This window comes from Mustela putorius, unplaced genomic scaffold (genome assembly GCF_011764305.1).
Source record: "Mustela putorius furo isolate JIRA1106 unplaced genomic scaffold, ASM1176430v1.1 tig00004035_pilon_pilon_pilon, whole genome shotgun sequence".
NCBI classification, from domain to species: Eukaryota; Metazoa; Chordata; class Mammalia; order Carnivora; family Mustelidae; genus Mustela; species Mustela putorius.
Window position 1 is genome coordinate 1552383 of NW_025422171.1, and position 16717 is coordinate 1569099.

At 35.7% G+C, this 16717-nt stretch overlaps 1 protein-coding gene across 3 annotated transcripts in view; it reads left to right on the forward strand.

The window, feature by feature from the left end:
* ZMYM2 (zinc finger MYM-type containing 2) overlaps window positions 1-16717 on the forward strand; it is a 114863-nt gene that overhangs the window by 80905 nt on the left and 17241 nt on the right. For all 3 annotated transcript variants that reach the window (XM_045072427.1, XM_045072425.1, XM_045072426.1), the window contains 7 exons: window positions 4977-5106; window positions 5824-5939; window positions 6959-7130; window positions 8626-8751; window positions 9547-9641; window positions 10899-11067; window positions 11343-11494. In XM_045072427.1, the coding sequence (XP_044928362.1) occupies window positions 4977-5106; window positions 5824-5939; window positions 6959-7130; window positions 8626-8751; window positions 9547-9641; window positions 10899-11067; window positions 11343-11494 (960 nt within the window). The remainder of the gene's footprint in view (window positions 1-4976; window positions 5107-5823; window positions 5940-6958; window positions 7131-8625; window positions 8752-9546; window positions 9642-10898; window positions 11068-11342; window positions 11495-16717) is intronic.

Sequence of the window (16717 nt, forward strand, 5' to 3'; positions counted from 1 at the left end):
ACTTGGAACCACATTGTATGACTAGGGGAGGGGTAAGTCAGTGTGCCACTGCAGTTATTGCCTTTTGTCTTATAAAAGCCCTCTCCCATCTTTTCCTTGTAAGCTTTTGAAATTTTTAAATTCCCAGCCTATAAAAGCTTAGCTGTATAATTTTGGACAAGTCCCTTTACACAAGTTCTTTGTGTGAATTTCTTGTTTTTAAAATGGGATGAAGATAGTGCCTGTTTCAGTGTTATCACATAGTAAGTATTAAATGCATAGTAACTGCTATGTTCCAGACCTCATACAGGCAGTATGTATAGTAGTTTAGAATATAGGCCTTGGTGTTAGGTGAATTTACTTGAATCCTGACCTTAGGACTTTTAGCTTTATCATCTTTCCCGGGTTGTGTAACTTCTTCTTTTTTTTTTTTTTTTTTAACATTTTATTTATTTGAGAGAGAGCATGAGAGGGGAGAGGTTGGAGGGAGAAGCAGACTCCCCAAGGAGCTGGGATCCCCAAGCGGGACTCCATCCCAGGACTCTGGGATCATGACCTGAGCCGAAGGCAGTTGCCTAACCAACTGAGCCACCCAGGCGCCCCTGGGTTGTGTAACTTCTGAGCCTTAGTTTTCTCATCTGTAAAGTAGGAGTGATTAAAAGGCTTACCCTTACCTCTTGTAGTGTTAGGAGAATTAAATAACTCATTTCATAAGTTATGTAAATTTGGTGCTTCATGTAATGTCTTAGTCCATTTGAGCTGCTATAGCAATACCATAGTTGAGGTGGCTTACAAACAAATTATTTCTCACAGTTCTGAGGCTAGGAAGTCTAAAATCAAGTTGCAAGCAGTTAACAGTGTCTGGTGAGGGCCTGCTTCCAGGTTTATAAATAGTCATCTTTTCACTGTCTTCACATGGTGGAAAGGGGTGAGCATCTCTAAGATTTCTTTTTTGAGGGCATTAATCCCATTTATGAGGCCTCTCCTCTCATGATATAATCTCCATGTATTGGCCACACCTTCAGATACCATCACATTGAGTATTAGATTTCAACATGAATTTTGAGGGGTACACATTGTAGCATATAGTCTCTGGCATGAAGCAAGTACTGAACAGATGGTAGCTTTTGTCATTATAATTTTATTTTGGGCCCTCCTTCAGTATTCTTTATAAATAGAAGGAGATCTTGCTTGTTGACAAGCAAAAAAGTAGAAAGTGTTATCAAGTGTAGGTATTCACCAGGTGGGGTAGTTTAATTGACATGATGTAATGTTTCTAAATGATAGACATCGAGTAATCTACGATATATATGATTTTAGACCCCTTGTTCATATGTGGGGATTCTAGGGTATTTTCCATCTTGGACCAAGCTTACCTAGTCTTAGTATATAGTAGATACTCAATACCGATTTGTTAAATTATTCTTCCCATTTTACAGTTGAGGAAATTGAGACAGAAGTGACTGAGTCACTTGCCCGATGTTAAACTTGACCGATTTTACACAGTTTTAGGACTAAGTTCTCCAGCTCCTTGTTCATAGCTCTTTTACTTAGCTGATTAATAATGTAGTTTGAAATCCTGATGAATCTAGAATAGTACCGGCCCCTTTGCCATATACATTATACAAATAATATACAAATGAGATATCTACCTGAAACAGTCTTAAAAAATTTCCACACCTTTAAATATGCACAGGTAAATTTATTAAACAGTAAGTGCCTTAAGTACAGTTGGTCATCCTTCATATTTGGAAATTTTTACCTATTCTCTAAAATTGTAACCCCTAAATCAATACCCATGGCACTTTCAAAGAAATTTGCAGACATGTACAGGGTGGTGAAAAACGTGAGTCTCCTGAGGCATAGCGCATCTTCTTGTTGAGGTGGAACAAGGCAAGGCTTTCCCTTTTTGTCTCACCTCATCCTATAAGCAGGTGTCCTTTTCATAGTCAATTAGTACCACCTTTTGCATATTTTGTCCTTTTTTTTTTTTTTTGGGTGATTTTGCTTTTAAAAATCCACTGTTAATGCATAGTATTAAAAAGCCCTATCTAATGTTCCTAAACACAGGAAGGCTGCTCTGTGTCTTATGGAGGAAATAATGCCTATTAGGTAAGCTTCATTCAGTTGGCAGTGAGTTTAATGTTTGTGAATCAACAATATGATACACTTAAAAAAGAAGTAAGAAATTAACCAGTCTGCAGATGAGGCAACTCCTGAGTACTGAAGTAAATTCTGTAGTACATGGTGAAGCTATGGAAAATAAGGAAGAGTGATTATATTTATGGATTCATGGACTTAGGACTTAAAAAAAAAAAAAAGGAACGCCTCTTTATGAAGTTTTCAGCTTATATACAATGTGTATCAGGAAAATGTTAAACTTTTCTTGCCTTCTGCTGGCTAGCTCACACATTTCAAGCAAAATGGTATGAAAAATAATAAACTTGGATACGAGGTGGGTTCTGCTGATCAGGACCAGGATGCTTTGGAAGAATACCAGCTAAGTGTTAACACAGGTAAAAAAGATACACAGTCAAGAAGGTTTTCAGTGCTGATGGGACTGGCTTGCTTTCACAAGATCAGTGGCAAATGAATGTGTAGAATACAAGTGGTCTCCAAAGCCCCTGACTTTAAATCCTTTAGAAACCATGCAACCTTGCTATTGTGTGCCAGTGCCAAGGATAACTTCTTTGGACCCTGCCTGGGCATAGAGCCCCAAATCCATGAAAACTCCAGGAAAAAAACTGAAGTGTATGCTAGTCTACTGGAGGTAGAACAAAAAAGCATGAATGGTATCTAAAATATTCTGTGATTGGTTTTCCAGTTGCTTTATCCTAGAAGTTGAACATTGTCTCCGCCATGAAAACCTTGCATTTGAAGTTTTTATTACTGGGTAATTTCCATTGCCTTGAATAATTCAAAAACGCCTGTCTCAGTGTAGTTCTCTTTATGCCCCCCAAAACTCTCTCTCTCATCCAACCCCTCAATCAGGGCATAATTAAAGCTTTTAAGACCTACTTCACGAGAAAGAGTTTGAGGCTCTCAGCATCAACAACAGCAACAAAAACCACACCCTGAGAGATTATTGGAAGTTAGTCATCATCTGTAACATTATTTAGGACAGCATCAAGCAGGCTACCCTGAATAATTGTTGGGAAAATGTTTGACCAGGCTGTATGAAAAATTTCGAAGTTTTTTGAAGGTGTCACAGAAAATTAAAAAAAAAAAAGTATAAAAAACGTAATGTATATTACACCAAGTAAGTGAAGAAGGTTTTGGGACTGTGTAGGAAGATGTGGAGGAAGTTTGGTAGAGAAGGCAGTAGAGCCCATCGATTTGGCTAGAGGGCCAAAGAAGGTATCAGATTCAGTGATGAAAGTCAGTCCAAGACTCCTCTAACAATGGCCAAAATAATCAGAATACTGGAATGGAATATTCCAATATTCAAAATATTGAAAAGGAATTCTGCCTTGGGAAGAATTGTCAGTGGCATGGAAGGATATGATTCTATGCTTGAACAAAGCCTCCAATTTGAGTACTACTATGGTTACCTCTTTTATAAAGACGCTTAAAACATTAGAGGTGAAAAACCAAGCAGACAAGGCTGACTTATTTTTTTGAAGCCAGTTTGGGAGGCAAAAGCACTGACCTATTCAACAAATCATAAAAGCCAAACTCTTGAGGTAGAAACTGCCAGATGTTACCGTGTCCCCCTCTTCTTCTCTTACTAAGTCACTGACTTCTTCCTATTCTGCAGAATAATTGCCATCAACCTTTCCCTTGGTTTTTATGGGCACGCCAAAGGTTGAGAGGTTTAACCACACAGTGCACTGCCCCATTGTACATCCTTCATGTCCACTAAGAGTAAGATGTTAATATTTTATAAAATGTACAATGTTTACTCTGTTTTGTCCCCAGAACTTTATTTACATTAGTGTACAATATACAGTATGTGTTAACGGGACTGAGTATTTGTACCATATAGTGTGTGTGTACTGTATCTGTACACATCTGAGTGAAAGAGTTAATAATCTAGTACACTGTGGTACACAAAAATGCTGTAATCATGTGTTACAAACACGGAGCATAATTATTTGTGACAAATATATATGAAATCGAGTGTTGGAACAGAAATACTGTTATGTATTGATGTGTTGATGAAAGTGTTGTGACCCAAGGCTTGTAGGAACCTAACCTTTTATTTCCTTTGGGAGTAATGGTTCTGTATTCACTGAATTGTTCATGGTGACTGTCTAGACATTAAGTACCCCAAATATTCTATATTCTGTACCTTTTTTCCAGTATCAATAGGTGGTACAGAGAAACCCCTATGTTTAGTCCCTTATAGATAGATCTTTAGCTTATTTTAGATTGATTGTGTGTTGCCCTGGAGGTGGGGGAGTGGTCGGTGTTCTCAACTGCAAATAATGCTGCAGTGTATGTGGTGAAAACATCTTAGAGACTATGATCTAGGACAGGTTTCTGAAATTGCAGTTGCTGGGATATAAAAAATAGTTTGAAGTTTGATAGTATTTATTGTAATTCTTTTTATCTTTTTTTTTTTAATCTTTTAAAATTTAGTAACATATATAAGGTGTTTTTATCCAATAGAGGGAACTGGTATGTTGGCCATAACTAAGAACTTTGTCTTTCTTAAATAAATTTAAAGCACCTAATTATTTTAAAAAAATAGGCTAATACTGTATTTTTTACCTAAAAGTGAAAATTGTCTTATTTAAAAAAAAAATATCTACTGAAGGTCACACAGTTCTATAGAATGAATGATTTCTCCTGCTTTGTCAGTAGTTAGGACAGATTCACTTTGATCCTTTCAGGTTAAGACTACAGTAAACATAATGATAATAACATAATTTGTTTATAGTCTTAAACTTTTGTGTGTTCGCTCCACATGACCTAGAAACCAGATATTCATTAACACCAGGATGTAATAAAAATTAGAGGCAAAAATAAAATGTTTCTTTTTGTTTCCTCTGTAGGGTTCAGCACCACCCCCCTCTCCAACACCTAACAAAGAAATGAAGAACAAAGCCGTTCTTTGCAAACCTTTAACAATGACAAAAGCTACTTACTGTAAACCTCATATGCAGACCAAATCTTGTCAGACAGGTAATTTTAGGAAAAAATTAAGTTACATGCTTCCCTATACTTACACCTCTCTTATTGAAAACGCATGCTTTTCTCAAATAGGCTATGGAATGTATCTGTTTAGTCACTTAGTCATTTTCTGTTGATTTTGCTTATCTAAGTTTAGACATTACCTTGAGAATACAGCATATTATTTAATATAATTAATGAAAATCAATCTCTGTTAAAGGCTCAGAGTATATATTATGTCATAAATGAAAAAGCACTTTATCCAAAATTTCCTTGGGGCTGAGATTCCCTCAAGTTACAGTAATCTCTGAAAAATCATCTCTGTAAATGTGACCTGTTGTGTTAACTATTCTGTTTCCTTGTCAGAATGAGATGGTATCATTCAATTATATGTTTTTATGAGATTTAAATGTATTCTAATTGTTTGATTAGGTAAATCTTTTTACAGGGAATATGAGTGGAAAATGATAGGCTGTCTGGATCTGCATAATGTTTCTAAGGGACATTTTCTTTGTATTAAGAAAAAGGCCTAAATTCTGTTTTTCTCTCTTCATTTAAACAGTTACTGTATTTAGTTTTGTTTTTACCCTACCTGATTTTGTGAAAACCAGAAATTTCTCTTAAAAAGGAAACGAGGCACTTAAATTCTTTTGTTACCAAATTGTTTGAACATTGAGTAATTATGTGTGTTACTTAACATTGCTCCGTAAACACATTTTGTATTTTCAGATGATAATTGGAAGACGGAATATGTTCCAGTGCCTATCCCTGTGCCTGTGTATATCCCAGTACCTATGCACATGTACAGTCAGAATATTCCTGTTCCTACTACAGTTCCTGTTCCTGTAAGTTGGATTTTAACTTTATTTATTTATTTTTTTCCCATTTTGGGAGTTTATCAGGCAGTAGGTGGGAGAAGAATGTTGTAATTCCTACCTTAGTGAAGTAGTAGAACAGGGTTTGAGTCTTTGCCTTCACCAGTTAACTTAGGGTTTGGTTGAATCTGTCGATGTTTGCTTTGTGTTTAACAAGTGTATGTTCATCTTTAAAGGTGAAGTTCGGCAAATGTCTGTGTCTGCTTTATGCATATATATAGTGTTTTATGTTTGAGTTCATTTTAGAGAAAAATATTGGTGAAGTTGTAAGGTTAAAAAAACTGAAACATGGAATAGAATTTCATATGAATTATCATTACATTATTTTGTCCTAAATCACTTGCAGTAAAGACACTGTGCCAGGGCTTGACTATCATAGTCCCCTGGGGGACAGAGGTATCTCAAAAATTATTTTTCTTTAATTTTTATTTCAAAAAGTAGTTGCTTATTTTCTGGACTTTCTTTGTTACAGTTGACAACTTAGTTTTGGTATGTGTTTTTTCCAAAGCTTTTATCCAGAGTATTATTATAAAGAAGATCATGTGTCAGAATAATTTTTAATCTGGCAAATTACATATATACATACATACATACATACATACATTTAGTTAGTTAGTTAGTTAGTTAGTTATGGGAGAGAGCGCAAGGAAGAGCAGGAGGGAGGGGGAGAAAGGCAGAAGGAGAGGGAGAAGAAGGCTCCTTGCTGAGCAGAAAGCCTGATATGGGGCTGGATTCCAGGACCCTGGGACCATGGCCTGAGCTGAGGCAGATGTTTAACCCACTGCGCCACCCAGGCAGTACCCTCTCTCCTGCCGACCCCACCTTTTTTAAGATTTTATTTTTGAGAGGTCTCCACACCCAACATGATGCGCCAACTTAAAATTCAAATATCAAGAGTCCCACACTCCACTGACTGTACCAGCCAGACACCCCTGGAAAATTATTTTCTAATGTTGAGTAAACCTAACAGTAAATACTTTGGTTAATAGGTGCCGGTTCCTGTTTTTCTGCCTGCCTCATTGGGTAGCAGTGAGAAGATCCCTGCAGTGGCTGAGGAGCTAAAAAGCAAAGTTTCTTCAGATCCTCTTGATACAGAGTTGCTTACAATGACAGATATGATGACTGAAGATGAGGGGAAAACAGAAGCTGCCAACATCAACAGTGAGTTGCAGTATATTTCTCTCTGTCATTAAGTGTATCATTGGTTTTCAGTAAGTGTTACAATTATTATAGTATGTTGCCAGGACATATCATTATGTTTCAACTTGATATGGGAGTTGTTGTTAGGGGGGCAAGCATTGCAACGAAAATGTGTTTTTGTATTAAGAGATCAGTACTCTCTCTAGCCACATGCTCTTTTAATGCCATGCCCAGTTTTAAGCAGGAATTTGTATGATTTGTATGTTTCCGATTTTAATTGTGACAGGATTTGACTTATAAGATCAACTCAGTAATTCCTGTTTTAATGTACTAGCTCAGACACAAAAATAACTTATTATTGTTAATAATGATCCGAACTCTTATTTTGTAATGGTTAGCCCTTGTTTTGTTTTGTTGGTTATACTTAATAATTTGCATTATCTACTGCGATTTATCCTATCTTCTGTTAAGGCATGTTTGCCAAATGGCATAGCGTAGGTAAGTTGTAGATGATTCTCTTAAGAGTATTTATTCTTACCCTCACTCCTCAGGTCACACGTAGGGTCCTTTTTCAACCATGAGCTGCCTAGTTCCTATTACCCTAGAGGATAACAGAGACATAACAAATTTTATGTATTTCATAATGTGACAGTGTTTGTGGAGGCATTTGTTACAAATTAATGTAGTGGATTGCAACCAGTGGTTTTATTTGTTATTTAATGAAGTGAAATGGGAAATGTTAGGTGAATCTCATCAAAAGGATACTGTTTTGTGAAACTTTTGTTTCCCGTGTCTGTGTCTGTCTTTCTTTCTGTAGCCTATCACCACCTTGAAATGGATAAAATGCGTATTTTACCGTGTATTACCATATAAAAATGTTTGAAAACAACTGATCAAAACATTAGAAAGCAGTTGTAATTGAATGATATAGAAAACCTAGGTCACAATTCAAAGAGTATTGAAAATCCACCCTCATTAGTTTATTTTTGACAAGAGATTGCTTTTAGAAATACTCTACCTTCCAGAGTTGGTTTACTATCAAAGCATGCCTATTAACTTTTGAAAAAGGAGAGTCAGAAACCTAAAGGATTAAGTTTCTTTGTCTTCATGATTATTTAACAATTATAAAATTTACAAGTGTTCACATTTCAAAATGGCTATATACCTTTTCTTTTTTTTTTTTTTTTTTTAAAGATTTTATTTATTTATTTGACAGATAGAGATCACAAGTAGGCAGAGAGGCAGGCAGAGAGAGAGGAGGGGGGAAGCAGACTCCCTGCTGAGCAGAGAGCCAGATGCGGGGCTCGATCTCAGGACCCTGAGATCATGACCTGAGCCGAAGGCAGAGGCTTTAACCCACTGAGCCACCCAGGCGCCCCTATACCTTTTCTTTTTGTGACATATTAATATATTCTTGTTTTATGTTTACATAAATGACATCCTTTGCCAGATTAAATATAGGTACTGTTAAGGTTCTTCTATTTTGATTTCTAATGATACTGTGAATTGATTACAGGTGTAATTATTGAAACAGACATAATTGGTTCTGATCTCTTGAAGAACTCTGACCCAGAGACACAGTCTAATATGCCTGATGTACCATACGAACCAGATTTGGATATCGAAATAGATTTCCCCAGAGGTACTCAAAATGCTATTTTATTCTTTAAGTGTGAACTACAGTTATGGAATTTAGTTATGATTATTAATCCTTTAATGTTAATGTTCTTGCCTTTACTGCTTATATTTATCTTTTTTTTTTTTTAACTCAAAACTCAACAGTTAATTTCTGAAATAAGGCATGGGATTGAATTGAAGTGACTTAAAGAGAATTTCTTAGAGCCTAAAAAGATACTTTCTCAAAGTAATTTATTATAGAAAACTTTGTAGATAGAGAAAGGGATAAAGAAGTGGTTGTTTCTTTGTTAAAAAATTAAATAAAATGCTGATAGTATTTTTCATAAGACTTTTTAAAAAATTCAGTTCATCTTCAAAGGAAAAAATTATTTGCAGGTCTTTTGTTATAAAAGAAACGTTCTAGTTTTCATTATTTTCTTAATGTATTGATGGCTAATAAGCACACCCAGTAGAACGTAAAGCATTTTATTTTGAGAAAAGATTTGATATGTTGAAACAGATTTGTACTGAGACCATTTAGATCTTAAAATTGAATTTCAGGTTGCAATAGTTTTTCTGATTTTATACATTTCCACGAAAATTTCATGTTATTCATTATACGTATCTTTTCTTTAGGGGTCTAAATAGGGTTAATCAGAACTCATAGACCTTTTCTTTTCACCCTCCCTGCAGCATAGGTTATCTCCATATATAGGTACTTGTTTATATTCTGTGATTAGTTCTTTGTTGGCTGTGTTTATGTATTATAAACCTGTGCTGTTATATTTGTAAATAAAAATTCTTCTCATTTGATTGCCAGCTGCTGAAGAGCTTGATATGGAAAATGAATTTTTATTACCACCTGTTTTTGGAGAAGAATATGAGGAACAGCCTAGACCTCGATCTAAAAAAAAGGTATGAATTAATAGTATTTTTGCATTAACTACTGTCTCTATAGTGTTAGCTCTTTTTTCCTTAATTTTTTAAAGATTTTATTTATTTTTTTGACAGAGAGAGAGATCACAAGTAGCCAGAGAGGCAGGCAGAGACCGAGAGATGGGGAAGCAGGCTCCCTCCTGAACAGAGAGCCCGATGCGGGACTTAATCCCCCAGACCCTGGGGCAGAGGCTTTAACCCACTGAACCACCCAGGTGCCCCATGTAGTGTTAGCTCTTTAGGGGTGGAGCAAGGATATAGTGATCCACAGTTGTGCCTGAGGCTATGGAAAGACTTTTCCCCCCTAGATTTAAAAAGGCTTTAAGAGTTAGTCTTTATTACTTCATTTCTAAGTAATAAAAAAGTCTCAGATTTACTTGTAACTTTACAGAAGACTGTTTTTGCCATTTAATTTTCCTTTATAATTTTATCCTGACAAAGGTTGACATTGTTGCTGAGAAAGTAAACTCAATTCTTGACAAGAAGTAAGGCTATTTTCTAGTGATCTGTTTTTTTCTGCTATTATTTGCAACCTAAAGCAGGATCAAAAGAAAAAATACGACTTTCACAAATTTCCCCACAAAGAAAGAAAAAACTGAAAAAGGAGTGAGTATTTGCAGTAGGATGAAGTTGGTTTCCTGTTTGGTCCCATAAAAAAATTAACTCAAAATGGGTAATAGACCTAAATGTTAGAACTAAAATTACGAAACTCTTAAAACATACGCCCAAATCATTTTACCTTGGGTTAGGCATAGTTCTTCGATACGACACCAAAAGTACAAGAAGTAGCAGGAAAAAATAGGTGAATTAGGTGTACCACATCAAAATTTAAAACTTTTATGCAGTAAATAATGCCATCATGACAGCATAAGGAGCTTGAGTGGTCATTCTCCATTATTGGAATTACTGGAAAGTTCAATTTCTCCTTACATTAATATTTAGAATCCTTTTCAGATTATTTACTAATTGTGTCTTAGATTTAATTATTTCCTTATCAGTGACTCTCACAGCAGAAGTTAAAATGGTTTTGTTATACAAGATGGTTTATGTAGAAATATGGCATTCCTGGAGGTATATTTCAAGTAACTATTCTCAGATTCTGGAATACCAATCAGTTCTAAGCCTATAAATATATTTCTCTTGATTTGCATTTGTTGAGAGATGGCCTACATAAAGTCATGAAATAATAACAGGTTTTTTTTACAAAAAGATTTTACAGTGGTGTTTTACTAATAGGGAGCCAAAAGAAAAGCTGTATCAGGATACCAGTCTCATGATGATAGTTCTGACAATTCAGAATGCACCTTCCCTTTCAAATATACATATGGTGTAAATGCATGGAAACACTGGGTCAAAACTAGGCAACTTGATGAAGATCTTCTGGTATTAGATGAGCTAAAATCTCGTAAGTGTTCTGATTTTGTTTCTTCTACATTGTATTTCAATTCAAGATTTTTGTTATAACTACCTTTACTTTTAAAAAAATGAATGTAGCTTACAATATGTTAAGTACATTTGAGTAGCTTTTATTTTACTTTAAAGTATTTATATAGTATATAGTTCTTATATAGTATAAATTCCTATATTCTTATATAGTTCTTATACAGTATAAATTAATTTCAGAAAGTTTCTTAATCTTAAGAGTAAATAATAATTACTAATTTTTTCCTCTCTTTTTAGCTAAATCAGTAAAGTTAAAAGAGGATCTGCTCTCCCACACCACAGCTGAGCTTAACTATGGGTTGGCCCATTTTGTCAATGAGATCCGACGGCCAAATGGAGAGAGTTATGCACCTGACAGCATCTATTATCTTTGCCTTGGAATACAGGAGGTTTGTAATTTGATGGCTACGTTTGACTATAATTGGTTGTTGTAGTAGTTTTGGAAAAATGTTAATGTTTCAAGAATATTAAGGGCAGCTTTATGGAACATAGTGATATCTTGACTTGCTAAGGCATGAAAGAATTTACTGTATTTGCAAATACTAGGGTATTATAAAGGATTTTCTTAGCTACTTTGTATATAGGTCTTTCTGTTATAATGATGTATGTTTCTAAAAATCCTCAAGTTCTCCAAAACTATTGTACCATAACCAAAAAGAATTTATGTGAGAAATGGAGTTATGGTCAGATGACTCATTGAAACTCCTACATCTTTTGTAATGCATCTAATGAAGCTGTATATTTGTTACCACATATAGTAATTAGGATGGCTTCATTTCCTTTTTAAAATTGCAAATAAATGAATTAACATCTTGGGGTATAACCATATATGTATATATAGATCCATGCTGATATATGTGTAAACAGAAAACTGGGTTCCTTTGCAAATGGGTTCCTGTTTGAATTTCATACTTCTTATGTTCTTAAATTAGGGTATTTACTCAGTAATTCTTCTAAATCATTTATAAAAGGAGATCATTCTTTGGGTTTTTAGATAAATGTAAACCACATGTCTGTGAATCATGAGTGAGCCTATTTTCCATAATAAACATAAAGATTAACTTGTAATTCTGAACAAATTGTTTGGGTTTGAGTCCAGGATCTTGCCTGACATCCTGTGTTATTTTTTGCTGTGGTAGACGATAGAAGATAGAGGGTTTTTTTTGGTGTGGTGGTGGCTTTTTTTTTTTTTCCCTTTTAATGTAGAGTTTTGTTTATAGGCCCAGAATTTAATGATGTACTGCTAACAGTTGGTAGAATATGAAATAGATTACTCAGAAAATTAGAATTGTCTTAATTGTATTTTACTTACGTTTTCTTTAGGATAAAAATTTGCTCAAGATTATATAAGTGGTAATGGGGAAATAACACACGGTTATAAATTACTATCTGTTCAAAGGCCATCACATATTTTACAGTAACAACTTAAATATATAGTAGATTTTCCTTTTTTTTATTCTGTATAGATTTATATGTACTTTGAGCCACATGTTTAGATGGCCATTCCAAATGCCCAAACTCCTGAAAACTAAAGATTTTACCCTTTAGCTTTTCATATAAACTAATTTGACAAATAAAACACAACTTGAAGAGTTGTGAAGTTACTACTTCTTATTACACTTTGTTTGATTATCCATAGAATATTAATGGTCTAATTCACTAAAGGATTGCTAATGTTTCTAAACAAATACAGTGTACTTCCTTAGAATACTCTAGGATTATAATGTAAGCATATACATGCCCTGTATTTCCTCTGTAAAATTCAAAAAATTAAGAATTCTAAAACATTAGGACTCCATGGTTCTAACTCAGCATTTGTAGACCTATATGTTTCCCCCTTTTTAATTAAACCTCCTAGTAAAAAAGAATAAAAATAGCAGGTGCTAGGTATAGGTGAAAACATCTCAGTAAGAATCAGAATAAGTTATTTATTACATATAAATCCTCTTCAGAGAAATAGGATCTGGGTCTTACTCTTAGTGTCTTGTACCATGCAGCCCATATGGTAGGCACTCATTGACCTGTATAATTGTCAACGACTAGTACACAATAGACCTGTCTATCTAGTCACTATTTTTTTTTTTAAGATTTATTTATTTATTTGACAGACAGAGATCACAAGTAGGCAGAGGCAGACACAGAGAGAGAGGAAGAAGCAGGCTCCCTGCTGAGCAGAGAGCCCGATGTGGGGCTCGATCCCAGGACCCTGGGATCATGACCTGAGCCGAAAGCAGAGGCTTTAACCCACTGAGCCACCCAGGCACCCCTTGAATCACTATTTTTATATCCTTTGGAAAAATACCTAGTAGTGCAATTGCTAGGTTTTAGGGTAGTTCTATTTTTAACTTTTGGAGGATCCTGCATTACTGTTTTCCAGAGTGTCTGCACCACTTTGCTTTCTCAAACTACAAAGAGGGTTCCCAGACTAAGAGGGTTCCCCTTTCTTCACATCCTTGTCAACATATGTTGTTTTCTGAGTTGTTCATTTTAGCCATTCTGACAGGTGTGAGGTGGTACCTCATTGTGGTTTTGATTTATGTTTCCCTGATGATGAACGATGTGAATTTTTTCGTGTATCTGTCACCCATTTGTATGTCTTTTTTGGAGAAAAGTCTTTCTTGGCTGGATTAATTGTTCTTTGGTTGTTGAGTTTGACAACTTCTTTATAGATTTTGGATACTACCCTTAATCTGATAAGTCATTTGCAAATGCCTACTCCCATTCTTTGGGTTCCCTTTTAGGTTTGTTGAATTTTTTCTTTTTCTGTGCAGAATGTTTTATCTTGATGAAGTCCCAGTAGTTCATTTTTGCCTTTGTTTCCCTTGCCTCTGAGATACGTGTCTAGTAAGAAGTTCTTACAGCTGATGTCAGAGACATTGCTGCCATGCTGCCTTCTAGGATTTTGTTGGATTCCTGTATCACATTTAGCTTTCTTCATCCATTTTGAATTTATTTTTTGTGTGGTGTAAGAAAGTTGTCCAGTTTCCTTCTTCTGCTTGTGGGTGTCCAGTTTTCCCAATACCATTTGTTGAAGAGATTGTCTTTTACAGTTGAGGGTGTGTTTCTGGGTTCTCTGTTTTGTTCCACTGATCTGTAAGTCAATTTTTGTGCCAGTCTCATACTGTCTTGATGACAACTTTATTTATTTATTTATTTAAAAGATTTTATTTATTTATTTGACAGACAGAGATCACAAGTAGGTAGAGAGGCAGGCAGAGAGAGAGAGAGAGAGAGAGAGAGAGAGAGGAGGAAGCAGGCTCTCTGCGGAGCAGGCAGCCCGATGTGGGGCTCGATCCTAGGACACTGGGATCATGACCTGAGCCAAAGGCAGAGGCTTTAACCCACTGAGCCACCCAGGCGCCCTGACAGCTTTATTTTTTTTAAAGATTTTATTTATTTGAGAGAGCGGGTGAGCATGACCAGTGGGGAGGGGCAGAGGGAGAAGCAGACTCCCCGCTGAGCAGAGAGCCCCATGCAGAACTTGATCCCAGGACTCTGGGATCATGACCTGAGCTGACAGCAGACACTTACCCAGCTGAGCCACCCAGGCTCCCCTGATTACAGCTTTAATAGTACAGCTTGAAATCTAGTTGTGATGCTTTTGGTTTTCTTTTTCAACATTACTTCAGCTATTTGGGGTCTTTTCTGGCTCCATAAGTTTTAGAATTGTTGGTTCCAGCTCTGAGAAAAATTCTGGTTTTTGATAGGGATTGTATGAATGTGTGGATTGCTTTGGGTAGCATAGACATTTTAATAATATTTGTTTTTCTGATCCATAAGCATGGAATGTTTTTCCATTTTTTTGTGTCCTCCTCAATTTCTTTCATAAGCGTTCTACAGTTTTCAGGGTATAGATCTTTTACCTGTTTGGTTAGGCTTATTCCTAGGTATTTTATGGTTTTTTGGTGCACTTGTGATGGGGATCAATTCCTTTGATTTCTCTTTTTGCGGCTTCATTATTGGTGTATAGAAATCTTACAGATTTCTGTGCATTGATTTTATATCTTGCCACTTTTCTGAATTCCTATATCAATTCTAGCAATTTTTTGGGTGGAGTCTTTCAGGTTTTCTGCAGAGTATCATGTTGTATGTGAGAAGTGAAAGTTTGAGTTCTTCCTTGCTGATTAGGTTGCATTTTATTTCTTTTTCTTGTGTGATTGCTGAGGCTAGAACTTCCAGTATTTTGTTGAACAACAGTGGACACCCCTGCCATGTTCCTGACCTTAGGGGAAAATCTCTCAGTTTTTTCCCATTGAAAAATTTTCATAGATGGCTTTTGTGATATTGAGGTATGTACCCTCTATCCCTACACTGTGAAGAGTTTTGATCAAGGGTACTATACTTTGTCAAATGCTTTTTCTGCATCTGTTCAGAGTATCATATGATTCTTGTCCTTTTCTTTGATTAATGTAGTATATGACATTGATTTGTGGATATTGAACCAAACTTGTAGCTCATGAATAAATCCCACTTGGTCATGGTGAATAATCCTTTTAATGTACTGTTGGATCCTATTAGCTAGTATTTTGGTGAGTATTTTTGCATCCATGTTTATCAGGGATATTGGTCTGTAATTCTCCTCTTTGGTGGGGTCTTTGTTTTTGGGATCAAGGCAATACTAGCCTCATAAAATGAGTTTGGAAGTTTTCCTTCCCTTTCTATTTTTTGGAACAGTTTCAGGAGAATAGGTATTAATTCTTCTTTAAATGATAGAATTCCCCTGGGAAGCCATCTAGCCCTGTGATGGCTAGTATTCAGAATCTATAAAGAACTTTCCTGTTGCTTGGGAGATTTTTTGATTACTGATTCCAATTCTTGCTGGTTGTGGTTCTGTTCTGATTTTCTGTATCTTCCTTTTTCAGTTTTGGTAGTTTATATGTTTCTAGGAATTTATCCATTTCTTCCAGATTACCTAATTTGTTGGTATATAATTGCTCATAATATTCCCTTACGTATATTTTGTTTGTATTTCTATGGTGTTGGTTGTGAGCTTTTCTCTTTCATTTATGATTTTATTCATTTGGATCCCTTCTTTTTTCTTTTTGGTAAGTCTGGCTGAAGGATTTATCAGTTTTGTTAATTCTTTCAAAGAACAAGTTCTAGTTTTATTCATCTGTTTTTGTTTTTGTTTTTTGTTAAAGATTTTATTTATTTGACAGAGATCACAAGTAGGCAGAGGCAGGCAGAGAGAGAGAGATAGACAGAGGGAGGGAGGCAGGCTCCCTGCGGAGCAGAGAGCCCAACGTGGGGCTTGATCCCAGGACCCTAGGATCATGACCCGAGCCGAAGGCAGAGGCTTTAACCCACTGAGCCACCAAGGCGCCCCAATTGTTCATCTGTTCTACTGTTCTTTTGATTACTCTTTCATTTATTTCTGCTCTGATCTCTGTTATTTCCCTTCTGCTGGATTTAGGTTTTATTTGCTGTTCTTTTTCTCGCTCCTTTAGGTATAAGGTTAGGAGGTTGTATATTTGAGACTTTTCTTGCTTCTTGAGAAAGGCCTATATTGCTATATCCTTCCCTCTTAGGACCACCTTTGCTGCCTCCCAAAGCTTTTGGACTGTGGTGTTTTCAGTTTCATTTGCTTCCATTTTTTTTAATTGTTCTTTAAT